This window comes from Poeciliopsis prolifica, unplaced genomic scaffold (genome assembly GCF_027474105.1).
Source record: "Poeciliopsis prolifica strain line A6 unplaced genomic scaffold, Auburn_PproV2 SCAFFOLD001, whole genome shotgun sequence".
Lineage (NCBI taxonomy): Eukaryota > Metazoa > Chordata > Actinopteri > Cyprinodontiformes > Poeciliidae > Poeciliopsis > Poeciliopsis prolifica.
In genome coordinates, this window is record NW_026562376.1 from 6,973,755 (window position 1) to 7,001,103 (window position 27,349).

At 39.5% G+C, this 27,349-nt stretch overlaps 4 protein-coding genes across 6 annotated transcripts; 1 reads left to right on the forward strand and 3 right to left on the reverse strand.

The window, feature by feature from the left end:
* Positions 1-83: 83 nt before the first annotated feature.
* On the forward strand, positions 84-7,437 carry ighmbp2 (immunoglobulin mu DNA binding protein 2). Of its 3 annotated transcripts, XM_055039053.1 has the most exons (16): positions 84-219; positions 401-489; positions 1,500-1,669; positions 1,762-1,957; positions 2,038-2,135; positions 2,219-2,382; positions 2,489-2,689; positions 2,783-2,930; positions 3,000-3,174; positions 3,755-3,937; positions 4,031-4,149; positions 4,246-4,340; positions 5,488-5,611; positions 5,696-6,487; positions 6,560-6,759; positions 7,192-7,437. In XM_055039053.1, the coding sequence occupies exons 2-16, from the start codon at positions 413-415 to the stop codon at positions 7,387-7,389; spliced, it is 2,940 nt and encodes a 979-aa protein (XP_054895028.1). In that variant the 5' UTR covers positions 84-219; positions 401-412; the 3' UTR covers positions 7,390-7,437. The 3 variants fall into 3 exon arrangements, with proteins under 3 accessions (XP_054895028.1, XP_054895009.1, XP_054895017.1); XM_055039034.1 differs by having other exon boundaries at positions 5,696-6,759; XM_055039042.1 differs by having other exon boundaries at positions 110-146; positions 5,696-6,759.
* LOC129365719 (E3 ubiquitin-protein ligase TRIM39-like) lies at positions 7,395-11,587 on the reverse strand. Its single transcript, XM_055039128.1, has 6 exons — positions 11,195-11,587; positions 10,866-10,961; positions 10,477-10,707; positions 8,914-8,936; positions 8,716-8,834; positions 7,395-8,161 (listed from the first exon to the last, which is right to left on the reverse strand). Exons 1-6 carry the CDS (start codon positions 11,585-11,587, stop codon positions 7,605-7,607), a joined length of 1,419 nt encoding a protein of 472 aa, XP_054895103.1. The 3' UTR covers positions 7,395-7,604.
* A 208-nt stretch (positions 11,588-11,795) lies between these two features.
* rapsn (receptor-associated protein of the synapse, 43kD) lies at positions 11,796-20,764 on the reverse strand. Its single transcript, XM_055039142.1, has 8 exons — positions 20,198-20,764; positions 17,213-17,551; positions 15,711-15,869; positions 15,128-15,226; positions 14,835-14,957; positions 14,683-14,736; positions 14,377-14,576; positions 11,796-13,633 (listed from the first exon to the last, which is right to left on the reverse strand). The coding sequence occupies exons 1-8, from the start codon at positions 20,420-20,422 to the stop codon at positions 13,561-13,563; spliced, it is 1,272 nt and encodes a 423-aa protein (XP_054895117.1). The 5' UTR covers positions 20,423-20,764; the 3' UTR covers positions 11,796-13,560.
* Positions 20,765-21,828: 1,064 nt separating this feature from the next.
* Positions 21,829-26,897, reverse strand: kbtbd4 (kelch repeat and BTB (POZ) domain containing 4). The gene is made up of 5 exons (XM_055039097.1): positions 26,816-26,897; positions 25,368-25,838; positions 24,789-24,930; positions 24,596-24,702; positions 21,829-23,638 (listed from the first exon to the last, which is right to left on the reverse strand). The coding sequence occupies exons 2-5, from the start codon at positions 25,827-25,829 to the stop codon at positions 22,778-22,780; spliced, it is 1,572 nt and encodes a 523-aa protein (XP_054895072.1). The 5' UTR covers positions 25,830-25,838; positions 26,816-26,897; the 3' UTR covers positions 21,829-22,777.
* Between the last annotated feature and the right edge of the window lie 452 nt (positions 26,898-27,349).

Consider the following 27,349-nt stretch of genomic DNA (forward strand, 5'->3'; position numbering starts at 1 on the left):
CTAGTGGTTTTCAAAATAAAGGTTCTGACCAATCGCAGAAAGATATCATCCCAGTCGGTAGGTGGCAGTGTGGTAGACTTAAAAACCGGATGACAGGAGTCAAAGCAAGCTGCTGTAAACGGACGCAGGGGTATTTACTGTGCAATGTAAGAGAAGACTTTTGACGGGTATTTGAACAACTACAGTACGTTTTAACCATCTTAGACTCCAAACTGAACTGTGAGTTATTTCTTAAAACTTCTTCCCAAATGTTGCCGTGTCAACATATTTATTTCTGTTCACGTCAATGACAAGTCAGAGTCTAAAAATATGAGTTCCAGCATTTCGACTCTCTAAAATAATGGTTGATAGATTGACTAAAGCAGTATAAATTGTGCCGTCGTGTTTTGATGTATTATAGGTGCACTGAGCGATGGCAGTGGAGAAATTTGTGTGCAAGACTCTGGAGCTTCTTCAGGAGGAGCGGGAGGCTGAAATAGAGGAGACCAAGTATGAAATGTTTACACGTTTTTATTTGTCATTAACAAAAAGAGCCACATGCAATCTTTTGAGGAGGAAGTTAACAATATAAGCATTACATGAATTCATGTTTCTCCGTGACACAAGTGTGAAATAAACAAAATACATCAATTTCCTTCAGCATTTGGCTTGTAGGCTGCACGCGTTTATTTACAGCAGACTTGGAAATGTAAAATAATAATAATACTGCTGAAGAACACATTAACCTTCTAAAATGCGAACTTTCAAATACTGAAACTTTTGAGATGTTTCTTCCCAAAGGTCAGAAGTAAAGACAACCAGAGATTTTACAGAATCTGCTGTTTATTTTGTTGTTGTTTTTTTTTTAGAGAGAATGTGCTGAGTGATTGAAAAGGTGATCATTTTACATGTAAAAGTGAACGTTTTAGTTGTGTATACTATAAAGTCTTTCATAATTTGAGAACTTTGATGAAGATGCTGATTATAGATTCAGACTCTCATTGAGGGATCGGGAGAAGTGAATATTTAAGTTTATTTCTATGATGAAGACATGACATTCCTACTTAAGGCTTTTTTAAACAGACTTGATTTAAATAAAACATGACTGAAATTGCTAAACCATTTTGGGTGTAGAATTCTGTCTCATTTTTTTAATTTAACTAGTTAAATAATTATCATGATTACACATAGGATTACAATATAATAAACTCTACATGATAATTTTGACTATCTCCTATAAAGTGGAGTTTCTTATTTTTTTCTGTTACTACTTTTTTTTTTATGTTTTAGTCCATATTTTCCAAAGTACTAATTGTGCTTGTGAAGCCGTAGGTTGCATACTCTCATAGATTAAAAACACCTTTTAATCAATGTAACCCTGTGATGAAAACTGATACATTTATCTTGTTTTTGATGAGCTTCAGTTTGGCCTAACTTTCTGTGTTCAAAATATGATTAAAAAAATAAACATTTTTGTCATATCATAGTTGTGTTTGTAAAAAAACTTATTCAATCCTCAGGATATGGCAGGAGAATATTTCCTTGAAGGATCTTCAGAATAAAGGAGTTTGCCTGCTGAAGCTTCAGATAGGGAGTCAGTCCACCGGCCTATACGGTCGCACCGTCATCATTTTAGAGCCCAGGAAGCATCTTGGCTTCTCCTCACTTCCGAGCAACAGCTTTGGGCCAGGTGATAAAGGAGCCTAAAAGTATTACTGTTGCTTTGATTTTAATATTTCCTAAGACTAGGGTTCACATCATTTTTTTTGTTTTGTTTTTTAGGCGATATTGTTGGCATATATGATCCTTCTGGATGCAGTGCAGCCTCACAGATTTGCACAGGGATAGTAACGAGGATCAGCCAAGCTTCTATCAGTGTGGCCTTTGATGACCTGAAGGATGGAGTCAGTTTTGATTCAGATGGTCTTTATAATCTCTTGAAGCTGGCCAATGATGTTACTTACAAACGGATGAAACGGTGAGTAAATCCAGGGGTTGAAATACAGTTTAAACTCAGCTTCAGTCCATCTTATGTCTATAATGAGTTTATTTCTGCAGGGCCTTAAATGCATTAAATGGCTACAGAACCGGACCAGCTTCCTGCCTGATACATGTTCTCTTTGGAGATGCGCAACCTTCTTCTTACTCACAGTCAAGTGAGTGAAGCTGGTCATCAAACAAGTTTAAAGATCACAGTATTCAGATTAAATCTGTGTATTTTGCTCTTTTGTTTTATCAGATGAGTTTGAGTTCTTTAATTCCGAATTGGACGATTCCCAGAGAGAAGCTGTAGCCTTCGCTCTTTCACAGAGAGAGCTGGCTGTGGTTCATGGACCTCCAGGCACAGGAAAAACCACCACAGTGGTAGAAATCATCCTGCAAGCTGTGAAACAAGGCCAGAAGGTGCAAAGAGTTTCAATAATTTAGCAGAATTTAAAAAAAGGAAATGTGCTTCTTAAGTAATCAGATGCTGGATCCCTGGTATAAGTATGGTCCTGTTCATGTCCAGGTCCTGTGTTGTGCTGCCTCAAATGTTGCTGTTGATAATTTAGTGGAGAGGCTTGCTCGCTGTAAAGCCAAAGTCCTGAGATTGGGCCACCCCGCCAGACTACTGGAATCCATCCAGAAACACTCACTGGATGCCATCCTCGCTCAGAGCGACAACGCAAACATCATCGCCGACATCCGGAAAGATATCGACAAAGCATTGGTCAGCACTGGAGGTTGTATTCTTGCTCGGATGGAGATTTGTTAATCCTGTAAAGGCTAAAAAACCCGTTTTTTTTTTTTCTTTACTTTTCAGGTGGGGATGAAAAAGAAAAGTGAAAAAGGAGAGCGAGGAAACTTTAAACGTGAAATAGGAGAGCTGAGAAAAGAGCTAAAAAGCAGGGAGACAACAGCCATTGCTGAGATCCTGAAGAGTGCTGATGTCGTGTTGTCCACAAACACCGGTCAGTGGAGTGAAGCGGTCATCGTCCTTCAGCTGTAGCAATGAAAATAATGGAGGCTTGTGTTCACAGGTGCATGTGACGACGGTCCTCTGAAGTTCCTGCCGGCAGAGCATTTTGATTGGGTGGTGATTGATGAGTGTGCACAGGCCCTGGAGAGCAGCTGCTGGATCGCTTTACTCAGGGCGCGCAAATGCATCCTGGCTGGAGACTACAAGCAGTTACCACCAACCATCAAATCACAAACGTAACAAAACAAGTTGTGTTTTGTTTTCATTAACTGTCAAGAATTTATATATGACTTTTAGATGCGCAAAGTTGATCTGTTCTCTTTAAAATACACTCACTCTTCACTTTTATATGTACACATTTTCAACACAATCAATGTAAAAGGAGGGTTTATGATGGAAATTTCACTTTTACATCACATAATGTTAGTACCTCATCAAAAACCTATCTGGAGTCTTGCTTACATTTTTAATGCATATTTTAATGCACATTTGCGGGGTACCTAAATGCTGGCTCTCACAAAGCAAGTCCCACGCTAAACCTACTTTAGTGTGGGATTGAATTCACAGAGAAATCTGCAGCATCTGCATGAAGGTATCATGTTAAAATGGACCAAAATCATTGATTTGTTGACTCTGTCTTAAGTAATTAAGTACTATTAAGGGGTATGTAATAAAATAAGTACAGATTTTATTTGGGTCATAGCAAACATGAATCAGGGTTAAATTGCACTTAGATGTATGTGTTGTGAAAATAAACGTAAAGCATTTATCAAGCTCATCAAACCATCCTGTTGTCTTTGTGTCTTTTCTGTACAGAGCTGCAGCTAAAGGCCTGTCCCTGAGTCTCATGGAGAGACTTATTCAGATGTATGGGGACTCAGTGGTCCGTATGTTAACAGTTCAGTACCGCATGAACAGTGCTATCATGGAATGGGCCTCCAAAGAGATGTACAATGGACGATTAACCGCTCACAGCTCCGTGGAGAAACATGTATTAAAGTAAGTTTCCACACTCTCCTGGAAAATATCTCATATTCCCAAGGCAACGAAGGCTGACTTCTGAAACTAATCATACAATATTTTCTCCAACAGAGATCTGCCAGGTGTTGCCTGCGTCGAAGAGACCAGCACACCACTTCTTCTGATTGATACCGCAGGATGTGGACTGAGCGAAATGGAGATTGCAGACGAGCAGTCCAAAGGCAACCAAGGTAAATGTCTTTCCTGGAAGTCTGTAGAAAATCTCAATGGGTTTATAAATAAATTTTTATAGTGTAAAGTCTAACTTTTACTGACTGTGTCTTTAGGTGAGGTCGACATTGTTTCACTACATATAAAGACCTTGACGGAAGCTGGAGTAAAGGCCAAAGACATTGCAGTTATTGCTCCATATAATCTACAAGTAAGTCTCTGGTTTGAGAAGAGCTGCAGGTACCAGTGATCTTTAGTTTCACAAAATGAAACTGAACCCGGCAAACAACGCAACATTTTTTTACTGTGCGGAAACATTATAAGTCATCAATACACTTCACAAACTAGAGCACAACAAAGAAAATATCGTGGAAAAGTAACCTGAAACAAATTTCCTTTTATTTATTGATAACTCAAATAAGGGACATTATTTGTCATTTAAAATTAATTGATCAGCACAGAACCAACTAATTTAAGATAAAAGTAAATACATGGGAGGACAAAAGAGTTGGTACCTTTCTGTTAATGACTAAAAAACCATGATGAAAATGGTCACTGAAACAGGATGGAACTGAGAAAATTAATAATTTGTAAATGATAAATAAAACTTCACTAAAATGAATTAAAGCAAAGAAAGTCATATATTTCTAGCACATGATATACCATTATTTTTTTCCAGACCTCTTTCATTAGTTTCTTTTTAAAAATTATTCTGGTGAACCACATTTCAAAAACAATGTCTGATTTTTATTTGTTAATTTTCAGTAAGTTTTAATTTATTATTTTGTTATTTTTGGTCATTAACACCGCGGGGTACCAATAATTTTATCTACATGTTTAAAATGGTTGGATTGGATGGATATGAGGTCCGTACATGGATATAAGAGGAATATTTAGAAACTAAATATTATTACCATGTAAAAAACGTATTAATTTTGTTGTTTTGTTAATTCTAGATCACTCATATTTAGACTATCCTGCCACTGAAACAGAAAATCAAATTCAGACCCTAGGTTAATGGCTGAGTGACCAAATTTGTTCCTGTTCATAAATCTGCACAGGGTGGCCTTTGGGAGTTTTCCTCTGAATCTGGGTTTTAAAACATTTTAGTCTATAGTATGTTTACATTAATAACAAATAAGAATGTGGGCAATTAACATTAAACTCCTTGTATGAATTAACTAAGTTAAATCTTTGTATTTTTCTAGAAACAGTTGTGCTTTTTTATATTACTTGATTTGCAATATGATGAATATATGATGTATCATAATGTATACTATTAACAATATTTTATTTAATTCCTGGATCAAACCTTTTATTAAGGGATTAAATGTTTTCAAATAATTATTTTTCTAAAGGTTGATCTTCTGCGTCAGAAGCTTTCTGCACGTCACCCAGAAATGGAAATAAAGTCTGTGGACGGATTTCAGGGCAGAGAAAAAGAAGCTGTTGTGTTGTCGTTAGTTCGCTCCAACAGAAAAGGTTGTTTCCTAATATAAATTTTTTATGATTTTTGCTAAATCATAACCATGAGTTGTTTTGAATATATATTTTTTTCCTCTTTAGGTGAGGTGGGTTTTCTTGCAGAGGACAGACGGATAAATGTCGCCGTCACACGCGCAAGACGTCACATCGCGGTAGTGTGCGACACGCAGACAGTTAGGAATCACGCTTTCCTTAAATCTCTGGTGGATCACATGACCGAGGTCGGTGAGGTCAGAACTGCATTCGAGTACCTGCAAGATATTGTGCCGCAGAACTACACCCGGGATCATAAAGACACAAAGACCAACACTTCCTCCACGTCTAGCAAGCAGAAGAGTAGAGATCAGGCTCCAGGTAAAGCAAAGGAAGGCCAGAAAATGACCAGCAGCTGTAAGAACAACACTTCTGGTTCACAGAATCACACAAAGTCCCACACACCAGTCCAGAAAGACCAAAAAGACAAGAGCAGATACGCTGAGATCAGACTGCAAGTGGAGAATTTTATGAAGGATGTAAATATGAAAAATTTACAGTTCCCATCAACCTTCAACTCGCACGATCGCCTGCTAGTCCACCAGATCGCTGAGGAGCTGGGCCTCATTCATGAGAGCAGAGGAGAGGGCGGCGGCAGGTGCATCACTGTCTCCCGGCCCGTGGCATTGGAACCTGTCGAGGAGCCGACGCAGGAGGAATCCCAAGAGGAAGAACCAGCTCCTGCTCTGCAGAGTGAGCCGCCACCATCCCAACCTTTAGTTGATCTGAAGACGTTACATCTGGAGAGAATGCAAAGGGAGCAGCGGAAGAGGGAGGAAAATGTCCAGCAAAAAAAGCAGAACTGCAACTCTGCAGCTCAGGGAACAAAGAAGTCTAAAGGTTTGTCTCAAACCATCTGGAAGTGTTACAACTCATCTGCTCACAGGATAACTCTGGATTATTTCCCCTCAGGAAAGAACAAAACGAAGGCAGGGGCCTGTGACATCGCTGCCGCCGCTGTTCCAGATGATGACTTTGATGCTCTCATCAGCGCTGTCGTGAAAGCTGACAGTGTTTGCAGTTTTGTGAAATGCAAAGCATCTGTGTTAACACTCGGCCAGCTTTGCATCTTCTGCAATCGGCAGTTCTGTCTCAGTCATCACATACCAGAGGTGAGAAGCGCTGTGTGTGCTTTCTGACTACTCTACGGCTCAAAACTTGTACTACAGCTCTGCACAATAAAATATTGTAAAAAAAATTATTTACTTCAATCATTTATTTTTATTGCTAAACTCCTGAACTAAAGAGAACATTATAAGCCTCTTACTTGACTTGTACAACCTCCTCTACCCCATCAACATAATTTCAAGTTGGCAAACATTTTGGCATTGAAAATACTACTGTAATATTCTAATAGACACTGGATTTTGAGTTTTCTTTAGTTGTAAGGCCATAATTATCAAAATTGGCAACAGATCATTGAATGTTATGAATCAAAATCACCAAAGTTCCACATTTTAGTTAAATTCTTGAAATAATCAACTTTTCTGCAATATTCTGATGTATTGCTGTTTTCTAAGTGCTGTTTTGTTTTGTTGTTTTAGGTTCATGGCTGTGGAGATAAGGCAAAGTCTCACGCTCGGATGAGAATAAGCAAAGAAGGGGTTCTTTATGCCTGGAGTGGAAAGAAAGACAAATCGTTGGACCCTAATAAGAAAGTGTACCTACAAAGAAAACTGGACTCTAAGCTGAAAGACATGGCATCGCAAAGGAAACCAAAAAACAAGGAGAAAGATACTTAATGTCGTAAAATGTCCTTTTTTTAGTTTATTGAATGTGAAGACTTTGTTCTGACTAAATAAAACAGCTAAAATATTCAACTAAAATACTCCAATGTCCCTCATTTGATGCAGAATGTTGCTTAGTTTTAATTTTCTGTCAAAAGAATTACATTTAGCTTACTTCTGTCACTTAAAGACCCAACGCCATGCAATCCCACTTCACTTAGAGGCACTTCCTAGGCCTTCTCTAGAACCACTTTCATTGTCTGAGCGCAGACTGTGAGTGGGCTCGAGTTTCTCCAGTCCTCACACAATCCAACAGAGAAGTATGGGAAGATTTTCTCTGTGAATTTGTCTTTGAATGTGTATATCACGGCTGAGTCGGCAGCATTGGTGAAAACCACCCTTCCTTTGTCGCAGTCCAGCTGCACGGTAAGCCTCTCCGGCATCTGCTTCACCGACACCCTGGTGCGAGGCGAGGTCTGAGCCCAGAGGGAATCTTTGCTGCACTGGCCGATCACCCAGTAACCTTCTTCGGGGCTCAGGAAGGTGGTGCTTTTCCTTTTGATGCTCTCACGCGCTACCCCTACGAACCAGTCTTTGCCGTGGCCCACCTCCACGGTCCAGCTGTGCTTCCCGGACGTAAAGCCAGTGGCGCCCAGCACACACATGCGGCTGGTGCAGCGCTCGGGGTTGTTGGGTAGAAGCAGCTTGTTGCTGTACTGCACGCTGGTCAGCTCCTGGGACAACTTCAGATTGGAATGGGCCGTGTTCGGGTCCAGAACGACTGAAGCTGCAAAGCAGGAAGTTCAGTTGAAGCTGCCGTATGTAGCTTTTATTAAAAATAAATAATTCACATATTTGTTGGACCAGTTATGACGCGATAATAGTATGAAATGGATAATCTGAAAAAAATCGAGCTCCTCTCCCTTTTGCCAGCGCTAACTAGAAACAGCCAATCAGAGCCAAGAGGAGGGTCTTGGTGCTGTCAATCAGCTCTTCCTTTGCTCTCTGCTACCACACAGCTTCTCACTGTCTGCAGAGCTCGATCTGAATGCTAAGGCTAGTTAGCATGGCCACCGATGACAGTGGCCTGCAATGGTTTGTTGTTTCTCCACCGTTAGCACATTTAGCGAAGACCCTCCTCCTGGCTCTGATTGGCTGATTTTGATCGGAGTGGTGCTTTTCCTCAGATGCAATAGCAGCACTGGGAGGATGTGATCTCTTCTCATGTTACATTGCTCATGTTAAATTGTCACAACATAATGACTGTTTAATGAATATATAAAAAACATTTTTTAAAAGGTTAATCGGTAGTTTTATAAACCTAATAGCAAATGTACTTACCATATTTGACATTTTTCAACATCTTCTGGCAAACTGTAAACTTGAGTATTCCCAGATGCTTGGCAGAAGAAATCAAAATTTCTCTCATGGTCTCAGGTTCCTGGATGTTGCGTTTAACGCTGAAAAGTGAAAATCATACCAATATTGGTTTATAGAAACGTTTATTACTGATTTTTGCAGATGAGAGCTTACACATACCTTTGCTTTGTTCGCTTGTATTCCTAAACATGAAGTAAAAAACAAAAAACATGTTTAAGAAACATTTTTATTAGTAAAAAGATTGCATACGGAAGATGCATTCCGTATGAAGTCATTGGAAAAACATCCAAAACATCCAGAGGAATCATGCAAACACTAATTAGATCTCTGCTGATAGGTATGCTGCACAAGGCAACCATGATCAAATGCACAGGTAAAACAGGTCCTTAGTTAAGTGTTCAGTCTGAATATGACTTTACTCTTTAACCATTTTATAATCTCCATGAACTAAATTCATCTTTTTTTACTGGCCTGGGCCATGAGCTTAAAGTTTTTGTTTACCCAAGCAGCATTTCTGACTTCCTCCTGTCAGCATCATGATGTCGCTGTATTTTGTACAACACATATTTGGATGTGTAGGGTTAGTTTTAGTAAGGAAAGTATTATTTGTTTTGCAAAAAGAAAATATGAAAACTGAATCGTGCCCCTTTTAAATCAGATTTTCAAATATTTCCACATGGGCTGATACAAGTAGAAAGTCATAAAATTCAAATTCCATCTGAAAACAAATTATTGTGAATTGTCGATTTTCTGTTTTCTTGGTCTAGAATTTAATTTTGTTATCAGCAACAAAAACAGGATGTGGGTTACAGTTTCTGCAACAACGCCTGGAACAAGCTAAGTGTAATGAATGCTTGCATTCTTTTTGCTTTGAAGTAAACAGCGCTGATCCCATTAATGACCGGATTTAAAAAGAACCCAAAAACTGTGGCTATTGAAAGAAAAATACTTTGTGTTGAACCCAACAATTGTCACGGTAAGAATATTTTAAGCTGTTTCTGAAAATATCACTCTTAAGCAATTTTTACAAGTTCACATCTGCACCAAGTTCCAGTGTTGATCATCCAAATTTCTGCAGTTTTCAGAGCTGTTCCGAAACATTTTGTACTTGTTTTGTTCCTTTCTCTTGCCCCAATTACTGGTAATAAAGCCCATTCATGCCTCAAAATCTTAAAAAAAAATAAAAAAAAACCCACCGAAACATGTAGTTTAATGTGGCAAAATGTGGAAAAACCTGGATGGGCAGAAATACCTTTACAAGCCAATGTAAGTTATGCATTTGGGTGCAGCCGGTATATAAAACTAAGAAGGTTCTGGTAACGTTTAACCATTTATGGGAATCACGACCCTTTGAAAGTTTTAGATTTTATTTGTTCTCCTTGAGTGATCAGTATTTTCCATTTGGAATGTTTACAATATTCTCTTTCGCACCAAACTGCAGTGTGAAGATCACAGAGAGACATAGCTGGAAAAGACTTTACTCGATTAAAAGATGGTTCAATTCTACCATCAATTTGATTTATCCCCTTGTTGGTTTTTGTGTATATTTTAGAAGTCGGTGTCATTTCCTGTGAGTCTGTATCCACTAATTCACCTAATTTTATTTTAAATGTCTAAATTGCAAATTTTCTGAAAAGAGAACATGCAACTGTTGACTTAGAATTTTACAGTTTTGAAATTAATCTTTATCAAAGAAATAAGTCCATAATCAATAGAATGTACCTGTAGGAATGGTAAATCCTTTGCTCTGAGGACAATATCCACTTTGCTGATGGTGGAGTTGAGAGCCTGGATCTCCTTTTGTATGTCTTCAATCTTGTTACACATGACCTGTATTTTTATTTGCTCTTCCTGTTTGAGCATTCTCAGTCTCATGTCTTCTTCATCTTTGAGGAACTGGTGAAGCTGCAGAAATTCCCCCTTTATCGCCATCTCGATTTCATTACTTTGAGTCTGTAACATTGGAGCAGGCTGGTTATTCTGGTTAGTGTTTGCTAAGGAGGGACTTTTCCATCCCTACAGGAAAAAGATAACTTAAGAGTTCAACATTAGGATTAAAACAGCGGAAATGGTGAAATCATCCAAGAAAAAAAAATCTCAAAAGCTTTTACCTTTATATAAGTCTTGATCTCCTCCCATTGGTGTTTTGTTTTACTCATTGTTCTTACTTTCTTTCTTAAGGAACCAAGGATGTTAGAAATTTCTGTCTAAAATGAGAGCATGAATAACACTTTCAAAATGCTTGACTGAATTGCTAAATTTCATTTTCATAGCAAAGTAAGATACAATGTTGGTACAATTCTGGTCATTACGTTCTGATTCTTTACACACAAAGAAAAAAATCTCTCTATCCTCAACCAGAAAGTAGCTCTACTTGTCTTTCTTATCATATTGTTATCTCACCATGTTTGATTCTTACTTGTTTTTATTCATACTATACCTTTTTCTGTTGAGCTGCTTCATCCACTGGGCAGCACTTGTGCATTTTATGGTCCCTTGATATTTGGCAGACGAGACAGATGGGAACCTCATCATTGTCGCAAAAAACCTTCAGCTTCTCCTTATGAAGCGCACAAATCTCCTGAGCCATAGCCTTTTTGTTTTGAAACTGATCCACGACTAACTTCAGGTCCTGGTTGACAGGAGGGATCCCAGAGGAAGACTTAATGCCGCACACGGGACATTCTTGACACTTTTTCCACTCCCAGAAGTTGTGCAGGCAAAGTTTGCAAACGTTGTGTCCACATGGTAAAAGAACAGGGTAAGTATAAATGTTGGAGCACTGAGGACAGGATATCTCTTCCTCAGAGACAGATTTCCTCGTTGATATCATGATGGTGTCCGCCTACAGAGTGACTAGATAAGAAAACATCGTTGTTGTTTCTACACTGACTGATTCCAGCAAATGCGGCCAAGCTAGTCAAGCAAGTTAAAGATCCCAGCATGTTCCAGGTTCCATGCAATTACATATTTAGGGCTTCACCGTAAAGGTGTCTGTGTGGTGCGCGAAGAGTTTAAACAAAAAAACACACACACACACATTCACTGTAACTGCCCTTTATTTTCAAAAATAAAACACTTCCATATGAGACACAGTAACATAGTTTGATCAGTATTCCAACTATGCCTTTGAATCTGTACCTCATTATGACTAGAAAACCCGAACAGAAACAGAAGTTGTGGCTACTCTTGTTTCCAAGACTGGTGGCAAAAAAAGAGGTAGTTCATATTGTTAAAGAAACTGACAGGGTGATCTTTATTTATGGATCCAAGTGATCACCTTGAATAAACTGCCTCAGCAGGTACACTCACAATGAATCATCTTTTTTTTTTCCAGTAAGCAAACGTTTAACTGGCTGGCTTTCAAAGGTGAAGTCAACTTCCTGAAATTCTGACATACGTTTTTGTTGTGCAATAATTGTAATGTCGTTGGTGAGAAAGAAAAAAAAATCCAGTGATCTCTTCTTTGTCAAGCTGCAGTTTGTAAAACAAAGACAGCAGTTGATTACAGGGTTCCTACAAATTCCAGATGTAATTTCCCAGAAACAAAGGATGATTTAAGTAATGGAGCAGGAATAAAGTCAACTTAAATATGCATCACTTTTCTATTTTTCCATGTTATTTTCTCCTGTTTGTCCAGGTAGTGAAAATACTGAATTCAAATTTGATTCTTTTTTTAGATTCCTTAGGAACCCTATATTCTAAAGCTAAAGTTCTCAGTGTAAATAGCTGCACTGGCAAATTACCTTCAGTCCCTAAAATATCTGTAGCCTGGCTGCAAACAAAGCACATTATTTAGCTAAAGATATTTTACCTCCTAGGTCAAAATAATAAAGCTAAAAGTAAATCATTTACATGGAATATTGATATTAAATCTGAAAGACTGTTAAGAAATACTCTAATAAACAGTAAAGTAAAATAAATAAATGGGTTCATTGTTGCTTAGTTATTCATTTAGCTCATGTAAAAAGACCAGATTTGTTTATCGTTTTTCCTTTATCCATCAAAAAAGGCCAATCTCCTCAATGTCTCTATAAGTAAAATACAACCAGTGATATAAAAATAATAACAATGTATCAAACTGAAACCATACATCTTCCCCAAGAAACTGAGTGCCTACATGACTGATCAAAGGTCTGATTTTTTTTTAAATCTCTATAAATAAATGTTACAACATATTAATACAGCTGCATGAACCTGTTTGTAAAGACATACTAGTTTTTCAAAGGTTAAGAGATTTTAGTTAGTTTTACAAAAAGTACATTAAATCAACCAAATGTTTACCAGAAAATGACATGAGAACATTATGTACATGAAAAAAAAACAACAATATTATTCAAGATTGACTGTGCTGTTGTGAGGAAAACAATTTCTATAGAAAGACAGTGGTGAATTTTGACATATGCATTGATTTTAGATATCAAAGACTCATCTCATTGTTTTCAAATGGTTCTTACACATACAACAGCCTCTGACATTGACGAACCTTATCCTGTTGCAACAGATGTAAAGTTCATCTGATTTTTCAGCTTATCTCACAACTTAACACAGTTAGTTATACACTATCTCCTCTGATGGACTGAGACTGAAGTCTCAGTGAGACTGAGGCCCTAATCTGGGTTTGTGAGCCACAGACTCGGGGACGCTCTTGCGTTAGAGTAGCCGTCCCGTGTGCAGAGGACCAAACGTTTGTGCCTTTTTGAAATTCAGCACATTCTAAGGCTCCCTGCTGCCTTCACATCAGTCCAGAGCCTTGAAGGCGTCATGCCGTGTCTGCAATACCAACATGCAAACTGACGGTGGCAGTCACACAAATCCAGGCTTGATGGAGGATTTGAAACACTTTGGGCAGCCCTTTGTCCCGTTTGTTTGCAGACACCTGGAGATGGGACATAAAATATAGACACTTTATTTTTATGTCACTGCTAGACCAATACAAATCTGCACAACATTTTCAATCATAAGGATAATCATACATAGTTTTAAAAATGTTTAACACATGAAAGCTTATAAGTAAGGCTCGGATTTGTTCTCATTCTCCGTTACTTTAATAGCAATAAAGAAAAAAAGTGCAGGACAACCAATTCCTCTGACTGATGACTCACCTTTATACACTCCACAAATCTGGCACTTAATTAAGATGGCTTCAAAGAAATCACCTTTGTATTTTCACACAAATTATGCACAGGGCAAACACGTGGAAGCAGGTGATCGAATCAAATGAGACCAAAAATCCACCACTTTGGCCTACATACAAAATGCTGTGTGTGGCCAACATCACAGGGAAACAAGGAGGTGGTGGTATTATGCTTTCCATAGCAGTGATCACAACGCTGGTCAGAACAGATAGAGATTAATGTAGGCAATTCTTAGAGGAGTTTTGAGGTTGTAAAAGATTTGAGAACCGAGAATGTTTATCAGCGTTGGCTGAGCTCTCTAGAAGTGCAAAGAAACATACCACGAAGGATATTTTACAGCACACTTCTCAGATTTTTATTTGTAAAACAAAAACAACAAAGTTTGAGGGGTGTAAGCACATTAAAACACGCATCCACCTCCTTGATTTTTTTTGTGATGCTCATCACCTTTGTAGGAATTAATTGGGAGAGAGTAAACACCTACTTGAGATGGAAAATGTGGGAACAGGGTAACGCCTGCAGCTTTTGGTCCCTGTCCCCGATGGACTCCCCACACATGCCACAGTAGAGCTCCAGCTCCTCCACACACTGCAGGAACTTCACCACCTGCTCTCGCAGCTCCTCCTGCTGCTTGTTGTTGCGGTAGATGCCCTCACGTAGGGAGTGAACCTTCAGGCTGCACAGCTTTGGTACAAGACAAACATCAACATGTACACTGATAAAGGCTTTGTAGCTTATATGTAAATTTTGCTGATTTTTTATTTTTTATTTTTTAATAGGCTTCAGTTACCTTGTTTCCCATTCCGTCTGCAAGCTCCTGCGCTCGCTCCAAAGATTCAAGAGCCTGAAAATTTATCACAAAAGTTGTTACAGAAACCAATTAAACAAATTCACCTGATTCACAAACAGGGTACAGGTGTTTATATATCTAACTGCACAAACCTTGTCATATTCTTTCTGCAGAAGCCAACATTTTGCAACACCCAGATAGACGTGCGCTTGTCCAAGACGGTTTCCAATCTCGGTCATAATGCCCAGTGCAGACTCGTAACGAGGGAATGCTTTCTAAATGATTTAAAAGAACAACATCACGTATTTTATACACATTTCTCAAATAAGTAAATGTGCTAGTATAAGAGTAAGAATAAAAACATGACAAAACAAAAAGGTGAACCACATCAACGAGACTGGTAAGATAGGTTCACACGAACACAGAAGCATTAATGTCGTCTTACATTAACGTCATGCCTGCAGCGGTGGATGTCTGCAAAGTTCAGTAAGCACAGAGCCTGCAGGGGCCGGTCGCCATGCTGCAGAGCAATCTTCATGGATTCCTGTCAAAGCACAACACAAATGATGCTTAGAAAGGCTCTCCATCTTAGGTTACCAACATACACCTCTTCTATTTTCAGTTTTTCATGTCAGTAAATGTTCGTAGGTTTAGGATGTGGATCCTCCGGTATCTGAAGTATCCCAAATTGTGTAATCTGTTAGGTCAAATGTGATAAATCTGAAATGTCTCTTGTTGCTATACTTCTACACTCCAAAGCAATGACATCAAGTTATTTTTCACCCTCTGTACATAATTAGAACAGGGCGGGGACTCAAGCCGCCCTTTTTATTAACTCTTTAAACCAGCGCCTCTGTGAGAATATTTCTGTAGTGGTCTGAGGCCTGGGGACGGCAGAGCAACTGGAGCTCCCACCTGTCAGCAGTAAGCACAACGTATATAACAGAATCCTGGTGAGGAAACCTAAATTGGGAGATTCTTAAGACTGTGAGGAGATTAATATGGTGTGGTTTCCTTTGAAACAATACCTCGCAGCACCCCATGGCGTCGGGCAGACGCTCCAGCTTCCTATAGGCCACAGACATGTGGAACTGGCTCATGGCGCGATACTTGAGGCTCCAGCTTTTGCCGTAGTCGTTGACGAGTTCAGCTGCCTTGCAGGGGAAGAACAGGGCTTTCTCGTAGTCCTGTCATCAGATATGCAGAACTACAGTTCTTCAGTTTCAAATAAATAGCGTAGTACACCACTTACGCACTAGTATTAAGAGTCCTGTTTGGCTTTGTCTGCCTTCTTTTGACAACACAACTCATGCCAGAGTGACCCAAGCTTCTTCCAGATGTATTTGAGCAAAAGAATAACAAATGCACTATCACTCTCCCTCCCCAACCTGTTTCTGTGCACAGCCAGTCAGCTTGCGAAAAGAAGGCAACTGTTCCTCTTTTACAAAACAAGCAAATTCAGCTGGAAAGTAAAGCTTTTAGTAAATAAATATTATGAGCAACATGTCTGTTGATCTTCCTAATGATCACTTTACTATGGTAGATAATGCTAGTAATTATCCACCTAGCATAAACTTATAAGACTCTGTTAGTCTGTCAATTAACAAATAAATAATCTCCTTAAAAAGACAGTTTTTATTTAATTTGCTTTTGATAATCAATTGTGTTATTTCAGCTGTTATTGGTGGAACGTCTGTTGGTTTTCTGTTTAAAATATCTATTATTTTTATCTAAATCTTTTTGTACATGGCATCACATTTTTATTCCAGGTTATTGTTGTGCATGATACACTAGTTCAAATACAATAATGTCCAAGCAGATAACTGAAATAAGCACATGGCAATATTTATTGACGAGCAGGGAACAACTCTTCTTCACAGGTTCAGGCTCACCTCTCTTGTCACAGCAAGAGCGCCACTAACTGCGAATCGTTATATTTCCTTTACCTTGATAACAAAAACAGCCTCCAACACATAGGAGCATCATCAGACCAAAAGTGTCTGCAATCTTAACAAAGGTTCAATTATTCATTTTTCTGGAACAATTATAGTTAGAAAATCTCACACCAGCCCATGCCTAGACCATGTTAGGCATTTAATATTTATCTATTTTATCACAATATCACCAACAACTAAACTAAACCAAACTAATCATCTAAGGATTATTTAGGATGTGGACTTTGTGGTTTCTCTTATGTGTTAAATGGAACCACAGCAATGGAAAAGTTTTGGGTTTTTCTTGCAGTCAGCTGTTGATCAGTGCACAACAATCCGTTGGGGAGAGGTGGAATAGTATTATTTTAACTTTATGCAAGCAAAAAAGACTCTGGGCACTCTGGCACTTTCAATGGCATCAAAACAACTAAGAAAATCATAATGAAAATTGTTTTGAATTGTTGGTCCTCAGAATATTTGGACTACATTCTTAAAATACATCTGGAATAAATAAAACTGATCAACAACCAGGTTGAAATGAAACATTCTTCAGAGCTTCAGCACATTATTTTCATAAACAGCAGTATTCAGAACACCTTTAGCTGCACATAGATGTTTCCCAGACTGCAGCAGACTCTGCACTCCAGCATCTTGTCATCGTTGTTGTGTGCATAACGCAGGGCCTTCTCGTAGCTCTCCAGGGCCTTCTGGAAGACGCTGAGGCCCAGGTAAGCGTTGCCCATGCTCAGACACACTTGGCCATTGAGCTGCAGGCTTACAGTGGTGCCTTGCATGTTTAAGCAGGTCTGGCAGTAAGACACCGTCTTCTGGAAGTCGCACAGCTTCTCGTTGCTACGCGCCAAGTTCAGGTAGCCTTCAGTTAGGTAGTCTGGATCCTCCATTTCCCGGGCTGTGTCAATCTGTTCAAGGGCGTACTGCAGAGGAACGTGTTGGTAAAGAGAAACAGATAATATGGAAAAATCTCATTTGAAATGCAGAGCTTTAAGAACTGTGCTATAATGCGGGAGCTGGGAAACTGCAGCTCAGAGGAGGAGCTGCGCCTCGAAGGCGGCGCCTGGTCACCCCCAAGTATCTTGCACAGCTGAACGGTTGCCACAGAAGATTAAAGGATTTCTAAAACATGCATGAAAGAATCAAAGCAATACCCCTGTTATGTTTCTGATGAGGGGATAACATTATAGTAATGCCACATGAACATTATAAAAAAGTTGATTTATCAAAATGCTGCCCCATTATTTCAGTCACATTGAAGCATTTATGAGTATAAACAGCCAATTTAAGGATATGCCACAACATCTCACTCCTATTTATGTTCAAACTATTTAGTAGGCCACTCCAAAACCTTCTTGTCATTGTTTTATTTTTTATTATTTTTTAAATCAATGAGAGAATAAGTTGCTGTTGTGCTTCAGATCATATGGAAGGGTTAGGGTTATGGTAAGTGTTAGGGATAGACGTGTGTAACACAAGCACACCTGAGTTTGAGGTGACAACCTGGAAGTCAGAAATTCTCCTTTAAGAATTCCTTGTAAAGACTAGAAAATATGACTGGCATTTTTGACCAAACACCATTGTCTTTAACCAGCAATGCAACCCAAAATACCTTTTGCTTTAATGCAAAGTTATGTAAAGTTTTTCCATGAATGTTAATATCTTGTTGTGCACAATCTGACGCATATCGTTTTCTTTGGTATGGAAATGCCCCACAGACACCTGTAGGAAAAAAATTAAAATACATCCAAGCTGTTTATTGTTTCTGAGACATGATAGCAGGGTAATGAGACAGCTTTGATTGTGTCTCTATTGTACTGAACGGTTTAAAGTTTTCAGTTGCACCTCAGCCTTACACAGACATAATCATGTAGTGAGTAAAACGAGTTTCAATCATTTTTTGCACCAAAGAGTTAATATTAGTGAACCCGTTTTCACCGAGGCTCTGTAAAAGCCATATGAGTGAAATAAATAATTATTGATATGACAGGAGCACGCGGCTTTGACACTTGGGTGGTGGGCGTGTCGATGTGGGCGCGACGTCACCAGGTATTAATGAGAAGGTTGCTGCCGTGCTGGCTTTGTGTGTATGAGGAAGCGGCACTTGTGCATTGTTTGGCCTGGTCAGTCTGTGTTGCAGTCCTTGTAAAGTTTGAAGAATGATAATCAAAATGACATAAATAGATATTTGTGACAAAACAAAGAAACGGCCTGGAGCTGATTGATACACGCGTCGCACAGACGAGATTCCCTGAGTTAACCCAGTGTGGCCCTCTACCACCATTTGCAGCACATTTAGCCTCTTTAAATATGTATATATTTGAAATGTTAAATTGAAATTTGTGACTGTGTACAAAATATACCGGCAAATATTGTATTAAACATATTGCGAGGGAAAGCAAAATAACATTTTTCCCATGTCTCCTGGAGGGCTCTGCAGTTTTTGCCTTGAAACTGTTGCATGAATGCCAGACATGCTGAGTTTCTTTCTTCTTGTTGAATCATGAATGCTTAGTGAGTCACCTGATCACCGCAGTGCTGTAGATGTTATTCTGGATTTTTGGGATAAATTTGACTGGCCAGATACTTCTGAACATGTTTATCGCTGCTCCACAATTTGCCCTTTTTCAGATAATGTCTCACACTTTGGAGTCCCGAAAACTTAGAAATGCCGTAACTTTTTATGCACTTTTAGATCTTCACAACCTTGTTTTCATCTCCTCTTTAAGTCCTTTAGATGATTCCTTGAATTTCTGCTTTTCATCTGTATTTATCTACTCTGTCTTGTCTGACAGATTTTATTTAAAGGATTTTCTGATTCTCCAGATCTGACAGTGATTAACCCTGAGTGTGGCCATGTTACTGAAAACAACTTTAAGAAAATATGAACAATCACAGTTATTTGAGTATTTAAGAAGTGTGATTCATTTTTTGCACAGTCTGACTTTAATGACTTTTATGGATTCAATAATAATTAGAAAAATTGATTTCATAACAATCAGGGGATCTGAGAAACTGAGGAAAAGCACAGCTGAAAAAGCATGTGACATGGCAGATTTTCACTGCACTGTATCGTTTTGGTCATTAGACCTCTTCTTTTTTGAAGCCCTCATTAAAACCGTATTATTAAGACTGGGTTCTTTCTGAGTGCAGATGATTATATCAACAAGACACCCTACACTGACTCTAAGGTTGCAGGACACTTATTTACTCTGCATCGCTGGGAAGCCCACAAATGAATCCATGTTTCTCAGGATGGCTGTTAATGGCAGGTGGTTACCTTCAAACTCCTTAATGGAAATATTTAAATGCTACAACAGCAGAAGTGAGCTGACATGTTGACATATGAGGTGATGGGACACTCTGTAACATTCACTCTTCGGATTTACAACCACTAAGTTACACGGTGCAAATAGAGCAGGACTTATGCAAATACTCATTTGGCTGTTCAGAGAAAAATGCCTTAATAAAAGCATGAATTAAAATTACTTTATTGTTAGTTTACCTTTAAAGAAATACTAAAGAATATTCATCTGTACACGTTGAATTCAAAGTGTCAGGTTGCATACCTTAAGCATATCTTTGTACTTTCCCATTTCTGAGTGGGCTGTGATCAGGCACCCAAGAACTCGAAACTTCCCTCCAGGGTCTGAAGTCTTTTCCAGAACTTTTGTCCAGACATGCAGGGCTTTATCCGTCTGATTGGACTGATACAACTTCAGGCCCTTCTCTATCTGCTGCTTGGTTTGGTCCTGGCCCATTTCTGGTGCAATGCGCAACGTGAAAATATTCATTCGCTTAGGCCATGCAGTTTCAGCAAGGCAGAAAGAAAGCAGATCCTTCCTGCACAACGCCAAAGAAGACTCCTCGAAGATGATCCCCTCGGAACGGTCGGTACCAGATCCAGCTCTATCAGCTCCGGCCGAGCTGAGATGGAGACGAAACCGGATCCAGTGAGGAACAGTGGTGGCACACCAAGAACATTATCACAAAAATGCCCTGCTCAGAGCTGGAAAACTGATCCTGTTTCACCTCAGGAGCGCAGAAAATTCTCCTTTTTGAATTCCCTTGGAAAAAACATGAACGATACAAGTATCCCTGCTGAGAGCTGGCAAAGGTTTCCCAGAATATCTGCTCCCTCCACACCCCAGCAAAAGGAATTCTTAGCACCCCCTTCGACCAGCCACCCCACTCCACCTTCCTCCTGCTGCGGCTCCAGCAGATGGCCTTGTCACTCCAGACCATGTGTCCCTTCAGGAATTAATGTTCTGCCCTCAGCAAACTGTCCCAAGGTCACTACAGCTCCTCACAATCTACCTTCACATGAACCAAACATGACTGAGAGTTACACACTGGATAAAATGGAAAAGTATGGAGCCTTAAAAATTAAGGGAGTCATGGGAGAGGTCAACCACTGTCCCAGGAAGCAACACACTGCTGTTTCAAGTTTTTTTTTTTTTTTTTGGTTTTTGTTTGTGGCAAAAGAGCTGCGTTTCAGATGGTGTTCGTAGTGGCTATAGGTTATCGGTAGTTCTTGTGTAGGCGCATCTGAACCCCGACACCCACCCCGCATCCCGCCGTCAGCAGCCGATGCTCAGAATAGTTCGCACAGTCTGACATGTTCCTGAGCTTAGGTTTCAGCTGCACAGACTCCAGCAGAACATCAATGGGATCACACTGTTGGCCTCTCCGTAGCAACTCTATCGTTCCCTTCACTTTTTCACTCCCAAAAATCAATGCAGGAATTTTTATCAACTTTAATCCTGCTTCTACTGATTCAGAGACAAATATATATTCAGCCCCTTTGAGTCAGTACTTTGTAGAATCACTTTTTTGCTGAATTTACAGCTGCAAGTAATTTATATATCAACCATTTGGGACATTTTGAGTGAAACTGTTGCCCACTCTGCTTTGCATAAAAGATCAAGTTCTGAGATTTTGATACCTAAATTTATAATTCTCGACACAAATTCTCAATTAGATGCAGGTCATTCTAAGAATAGATGTTTGCTCATTGGAGATCGAGCTGTATGCTTAGTTCTGTTGCATAACTGACCTGTCAGTTGTGTTCCTCAGACTTTGTGACATTGTTTTTTTTTTTTTTACTAACGTTTTCTAAAAAGCCTTTGAGGATTTAAAAGAACAGCTGTATTGAAATTTATGCATTTGCTCACCATTTACTAATTCAGAAACCTCTGAATAGTTTCACTGGATTTTATTTAAGGGTATCAAAAAAGAGCATTAACAGCAAATGTACACACTTAAAAAAAAACATGTGGAATGTTTGTTCGACTTATTTACCTGCTACTTTAGATGACACACTGAGAATTACTCTAGAATTAGATAGTTTAAAAATCCTTCATTTGACCTTTAGTCTTATTTTTAAGAGTAGAACTGTTTGATTGAAAAACTGTTTCCAAATAAATCCCAGCAAGACTCAATGGTTCTGCTAATCTACCTCTTCTGTCTCTACCTTTTTGTTAAACACAGCAAGAAACCAAATACTAACACTGTGTTGATCTACCATAAAATCTCAGTAAAACATACTCTTATTTATAGTTCAACAAGTTTAAATAAATTTACAAGGCACTGCATTTTTTTAATCATATACTTTTGAAGGATTTTAGAAACGTCAACCATTACCTGAACACTTTGAAGGCTGGTTGACCAAATAAAAACTAAAAGTAATTCTATGCAGGTTTCACCATTTATCAGAACACATGAACTCGAACTAGTACATCATACATAAAAATGTAAACGTTGAAAAGCTACAAAACATTCTCTGATATTATGTTTACAGACTTAAAATGTGTGAAGATTCAGCTCCTTTCAGCAGCCTGATTATTACAATTCAGTGAGGAGTTTTTTTACTGACCACTAAAGCACTTCATGCATGTTAATATACGAGCAGTGCACAGGAAACAACAGCTTTGATCATCACTGGTCAGTCTTACTACACATTCGGTCCCCAGTTAAGAGATGCACAACAACACGCTGATACAGAAGCATCTCACAGACACAGCTGAGGTTTTGGAATGGCTAACACAGCTGAGTGGGAATCTTTTTAGCAGATCTGAATTCACTGTAAGTCACATCAACGTCTGTCACCTGATTCATTGTGATGATTGTGGACCGTAGATTGGAAATTCTCAGGCGAGTACAAACTGCCAGTTCGTTAGGAGGATTTTTATACCTTTGATAACCGAGACCACGGATGTGGCCGGGTTAAACTTTAAAGTGTTGGCGTCGCCTTTCTTACACTTGTCCCTGAAGACGTATATGCAGCCGTTACAGCTGGCCACCTTCCACAGAGAAGGGATGCAGCTCCACACCTCTGGGAAGCGCAGCCGCGTGAAGCTCTCCAGCAGAGGGTTGTAGCACACCAGCGAGTCCCCTTCGCCTACGATGAAGATGACGTCCATGTGGACGGCGGCGTGCATGCAGCCTGCAAACGGCAGCATGTACGGTTTGATCTGGCACTTCTGGGAGGAGGTGTCGAAGCACTGGATGAGACGGGACGGCTTTGTGAAAAAGTCCATGTCGTTCTCCTCGCCTCCAAGCAGATAAATGGTTCCTCCCAGGTTGACGCCGGCGGCCCCGGACACGGCTGTGTCCAACTGGCTCGTCTCTGTCCACATGTTGTCCTTCACTGTGTAGTAAATTATAGCGTTTGACAGCGTGTCCTGCAACGTCTTCCCGCCCAGGGAGTAGATGGCGTCTTCAGAGGCCACAGACACCATGGTGTGGTGGAGGCGATCTCTAGGCAACGGTGCACAGCGCTCCCAGTCCATGGTGTGCATGTTGCACTTCCACATGCGGCGGGGGATGGACCCCCCCACCACGTATAGGTCCCCGCCGTGTTTACAGGCGGCAGTGATCTGATGGCAGAGACTGTTCTGGCCACTCACGCTGATCGCATCGTCCTCATCACAATGCAGAGACACAGCAAGAGAGTGAGTCCTCGTCTCCTCTTTGCCAATCAGGTAGATGTGGACGTTTTCCCCGATTTCCTGCCATGGACCCAGAAATAAATTTTAGTGACAGAAATAAGCATAAAAAGAACCAATCACCTCATTATTATTATTACTTCTTAGATCTGTCACAATAAGACATTTTGCTGCACAATAAATTGTCCCAGTAATTTTTTGCCATACACAATGATACTGTTGTTTTGAGACCAGCTTCAAGTAACAGATAATCATAGCATGATAAACCAAATTTATTCTCTCATAGATCAATAAACTATACTGTTTTAAAGAACACTTAACCTGGAAGATATTATAAACATCCAAAATAAAACACAACAATAAAACGACAATAAAAACACACGTAGCCGAAAATGAAATGGATTGTGAAGACTTTGTAAACAAAACTTCAAAAAATATTAATTAATATTACTCAATCTATTATAACAACATGCTCAAGTCCTTCCCATGTCTACAGTGGACTGATGAACTGAAAAACTAGAATAATTCATCCATTTTCTAACACCCTTGTCCCCTAGTGGGGTCAGGAGGACTGCTGGTGTTTGTCTCCAGGTGACGTTCTGGGCGAGAGGCGGGGTACATCCTGGACAGGTCGCCAGTTTGTCGCAGCGACCTGTCCCAACTAAAATAATATTTACAGAAAGCCTTGCAACTTGACTAATGACATACCAATTGATTGATTGGGTTGCTGTTTGATTCACTTTTAGGGTTTAGTAAAAGTCAGATGACAGGAATAATTTTGTATTTCTTTTATTTTCTGTTTTTTTATTTTTCCTTTCAAAATTATTAGCTAAGTGTTGGAACCTGTAAGCCCCTTTCTTTCCTTCAGGTTCAATGTTTGACACATTGAAATGTTGAATAACTTCTTTGTTCTGTACCTTTTTAAAACTCTTGAAAAGAAAATGAATTATCAATAAGACGTGGAAAAACACCTGGAAATTTGACACTGGCTGAAAAAAATCAAATTGGCAGGTGTTCTACCTTCAGATTCTCCTGTAGAAGGCAGGAGAACTCCTCCCTCTCAACCTTGTTGTGGTTTATCCACGACTCGATGGCCATCGTTGGATTCTGGGAGCTGGGAACACCATCTAAACACAGAGACAGAGCCGACTGAGCAGCGTTGATCAAGAGACATTACAATTCTTACACTCTTAAATCCGTCTAACTGTAATACCCTTGATGATGTCCAGCAGCAGGCAGAGGGGCAGATTGAGATATTCTTCGGTCTGATGCAGCTGAGCCAGGTGGATTTTAGCACATTGCTTGGCTGCAGTATACAGCTCCTGGTCACTGTGTCTGTCTGCAAGCCACATCACCTAGAAAAAAAAACAGAAAAAAGGCTTAGGATGAATGTTCTAAATCAGCCTGGCCTGCAACACCAGTGACAAATCAATAAAGTCTTCTGATTCTGGTCTGCTCCTCATCTCCCAGGACCAGGACCAAACATGGAGAAGCAGCCATTCAGCTTCAATGCACATAAAACTGGAACAAATCTCCAGAAAATTATAAAGCAGCTTGTACAATGAGTTTCTTTAAATCTAAACTAAAAATCCACCTGTTTAGAATTGCTTTTGAAACATTATAAATGAAACAATCAACATTTGATGTGTAACGATTGACAAAATATAATGCTTCAAACGTTGACTGTGTTCTGTGACTTTGCTTTTCTGCGTTTTATGACGTAAAGCACTTTGACCTGCCTAGTTGCTGAAATGTGCTGTATAAATAAACTTGACTGATTGATTGAAATCACCTGTAAGCAATTCTTGACCTCCACCGTCCGTGAGAGGAAGCGGGAGCATTCCTCAAACAGAGCCGTCAGCTGGTACATATCTGCCATCTCGTAGGTATCCTGCAGGTCCTCCACCCGCAGCTTGATGGTGCCGTGGTAGATGTAGTCAACCAGCAGCTGGAAGACAGAGGCACTCACATCCTTCAGCTCGATGAAGCGGTTGTGGGACTCTTTGAGGTTGGAGGTGAACATGGAGCGGAAGAAGCTGCTCTGCGCTGACAGCACCAGCCGGTGCAGGTGAAACTGCCTTTCATCCACAGTGACGGTGACATCTGCAAACAGGCCATCCTCCAGGCACAAGTCCATGATGCTCTTCACCACACGGCTGGAATGAGAGCGGTCAGTGAAGGTGTATCCGAGGAAGTAGTTCTCCTCTCCCACAGAGCCGCTAACACTGACGCCGCTCTCCTCACCGGACTCCATCTTTGCTGCCTGCCATGTTAAAAACAAATGTTAACACCAGATTATCAGGGAAAAATAAACAGTGGATTAGATGGAAGGAAGTTAGTTATTTATCGATGGCTTTACAGCAACTGTGAATATGTAAGTATATTAAATGTATTAGTGGAGACATAAAATAGATGCTTATCTACAAAGAACAGTTTGTCTAGTGAACTGATCCACCAGTTGGTCCACATGTATCTCGGCGAGGTTTTGGAGAACAGGAAACTTTACACATCGACCTCTCTTAAGTATTGTAGCTTTTTTAAAAGATTCGTTTTTTATTCTTAGGGCGACAGTAATGCTACCTTTTTATTGTCCTTAATACAAAAAGTTATCATAGATTTTCTTAAATAATAATAATTAAACAGGATACAGCATGTTTTAAATGTTACCTTTTTAAAATCAGCAGGTCTGAACATTAAAATATTCATTGTACTTGAGTAAGACGGTTCGTCTGATAATGTATTAACCCCTGGATCGAATATGATGCTGTGATCGAGTGGAGTTTGTAGGTTTTATTTTTGTTTATAAAACTGCGTTTCCTCACTGACTATAATTCCTCAATTTGGACAATAAAGTATACATTACTGACTTCTGAGTTTTTGCAGAAGTATGTACTGCTCACAAGCTCACTGGTCTATTAAACTGAGACTCGTATTCAAATATTCAGACGTGTTTATTAGTTGTTGTTTTTTTTTACAATGAACAATTAAATGGTTCAGTCTACACACGTTTTCTAATACAGGGTCTTCAACATGCAAAGACCAACCAAAACAACTGATAAGTGATGCTGATTGGCTAAGCTAGGCTATCGCTAGCTGTGTTGTTGTGTTTGTCTGCCGCTAGCGCCCGCAGCAGAAAGCCGCCAGTTTGCTTTTCTAATAAATGTTCTGCCAAAATATTCTGAAGAAAACATGGAACTAAACAAATATCTCTTAACTGTGATAGCCATGCAGTTACTCTACCTTTATTTGCACTGTTGCAGCATTCGGAGGCAGCTGAACTGTTCACCGGAATAACTGTTGTAAAAGGTTAAATTAACATAGCGCCAAACGCTTACCGCCCCCCTGTGGCAGAACCTCATTACTGCAGTTTCTTATTGAAAACAACAGATATTGTAATTGTAAATAAAGCTGTTTGTTGAAGTCTTCACAGGTGTGTTAAAAACATTAACGAACACATGGTATGAAGAAGAAGTGGAGTTGAGCAGTTTTGCCAGAATTTCCTCCCTGGTATAAATGTTGCCTCGAAGTCAGTCTGAGAGGTCCTATTTATTTACCTCCATTCATAATTTCATGAAAAAATGTTGGTCATAATACTATGACTTAGAATAGCTAATCTGGGACTGATTTTTTCACTACAGTTTCCACGTGATGTTTTTTTTTTCCTCCACAGCATTCTAAGGATCAGAACTGAGAGAAGAACTCAGATTTCCCTTACCTGTGCTTTGTATTCAGATAAAATATTTAAGTGAAACTTTTCACTTTATTGTGTTTTGC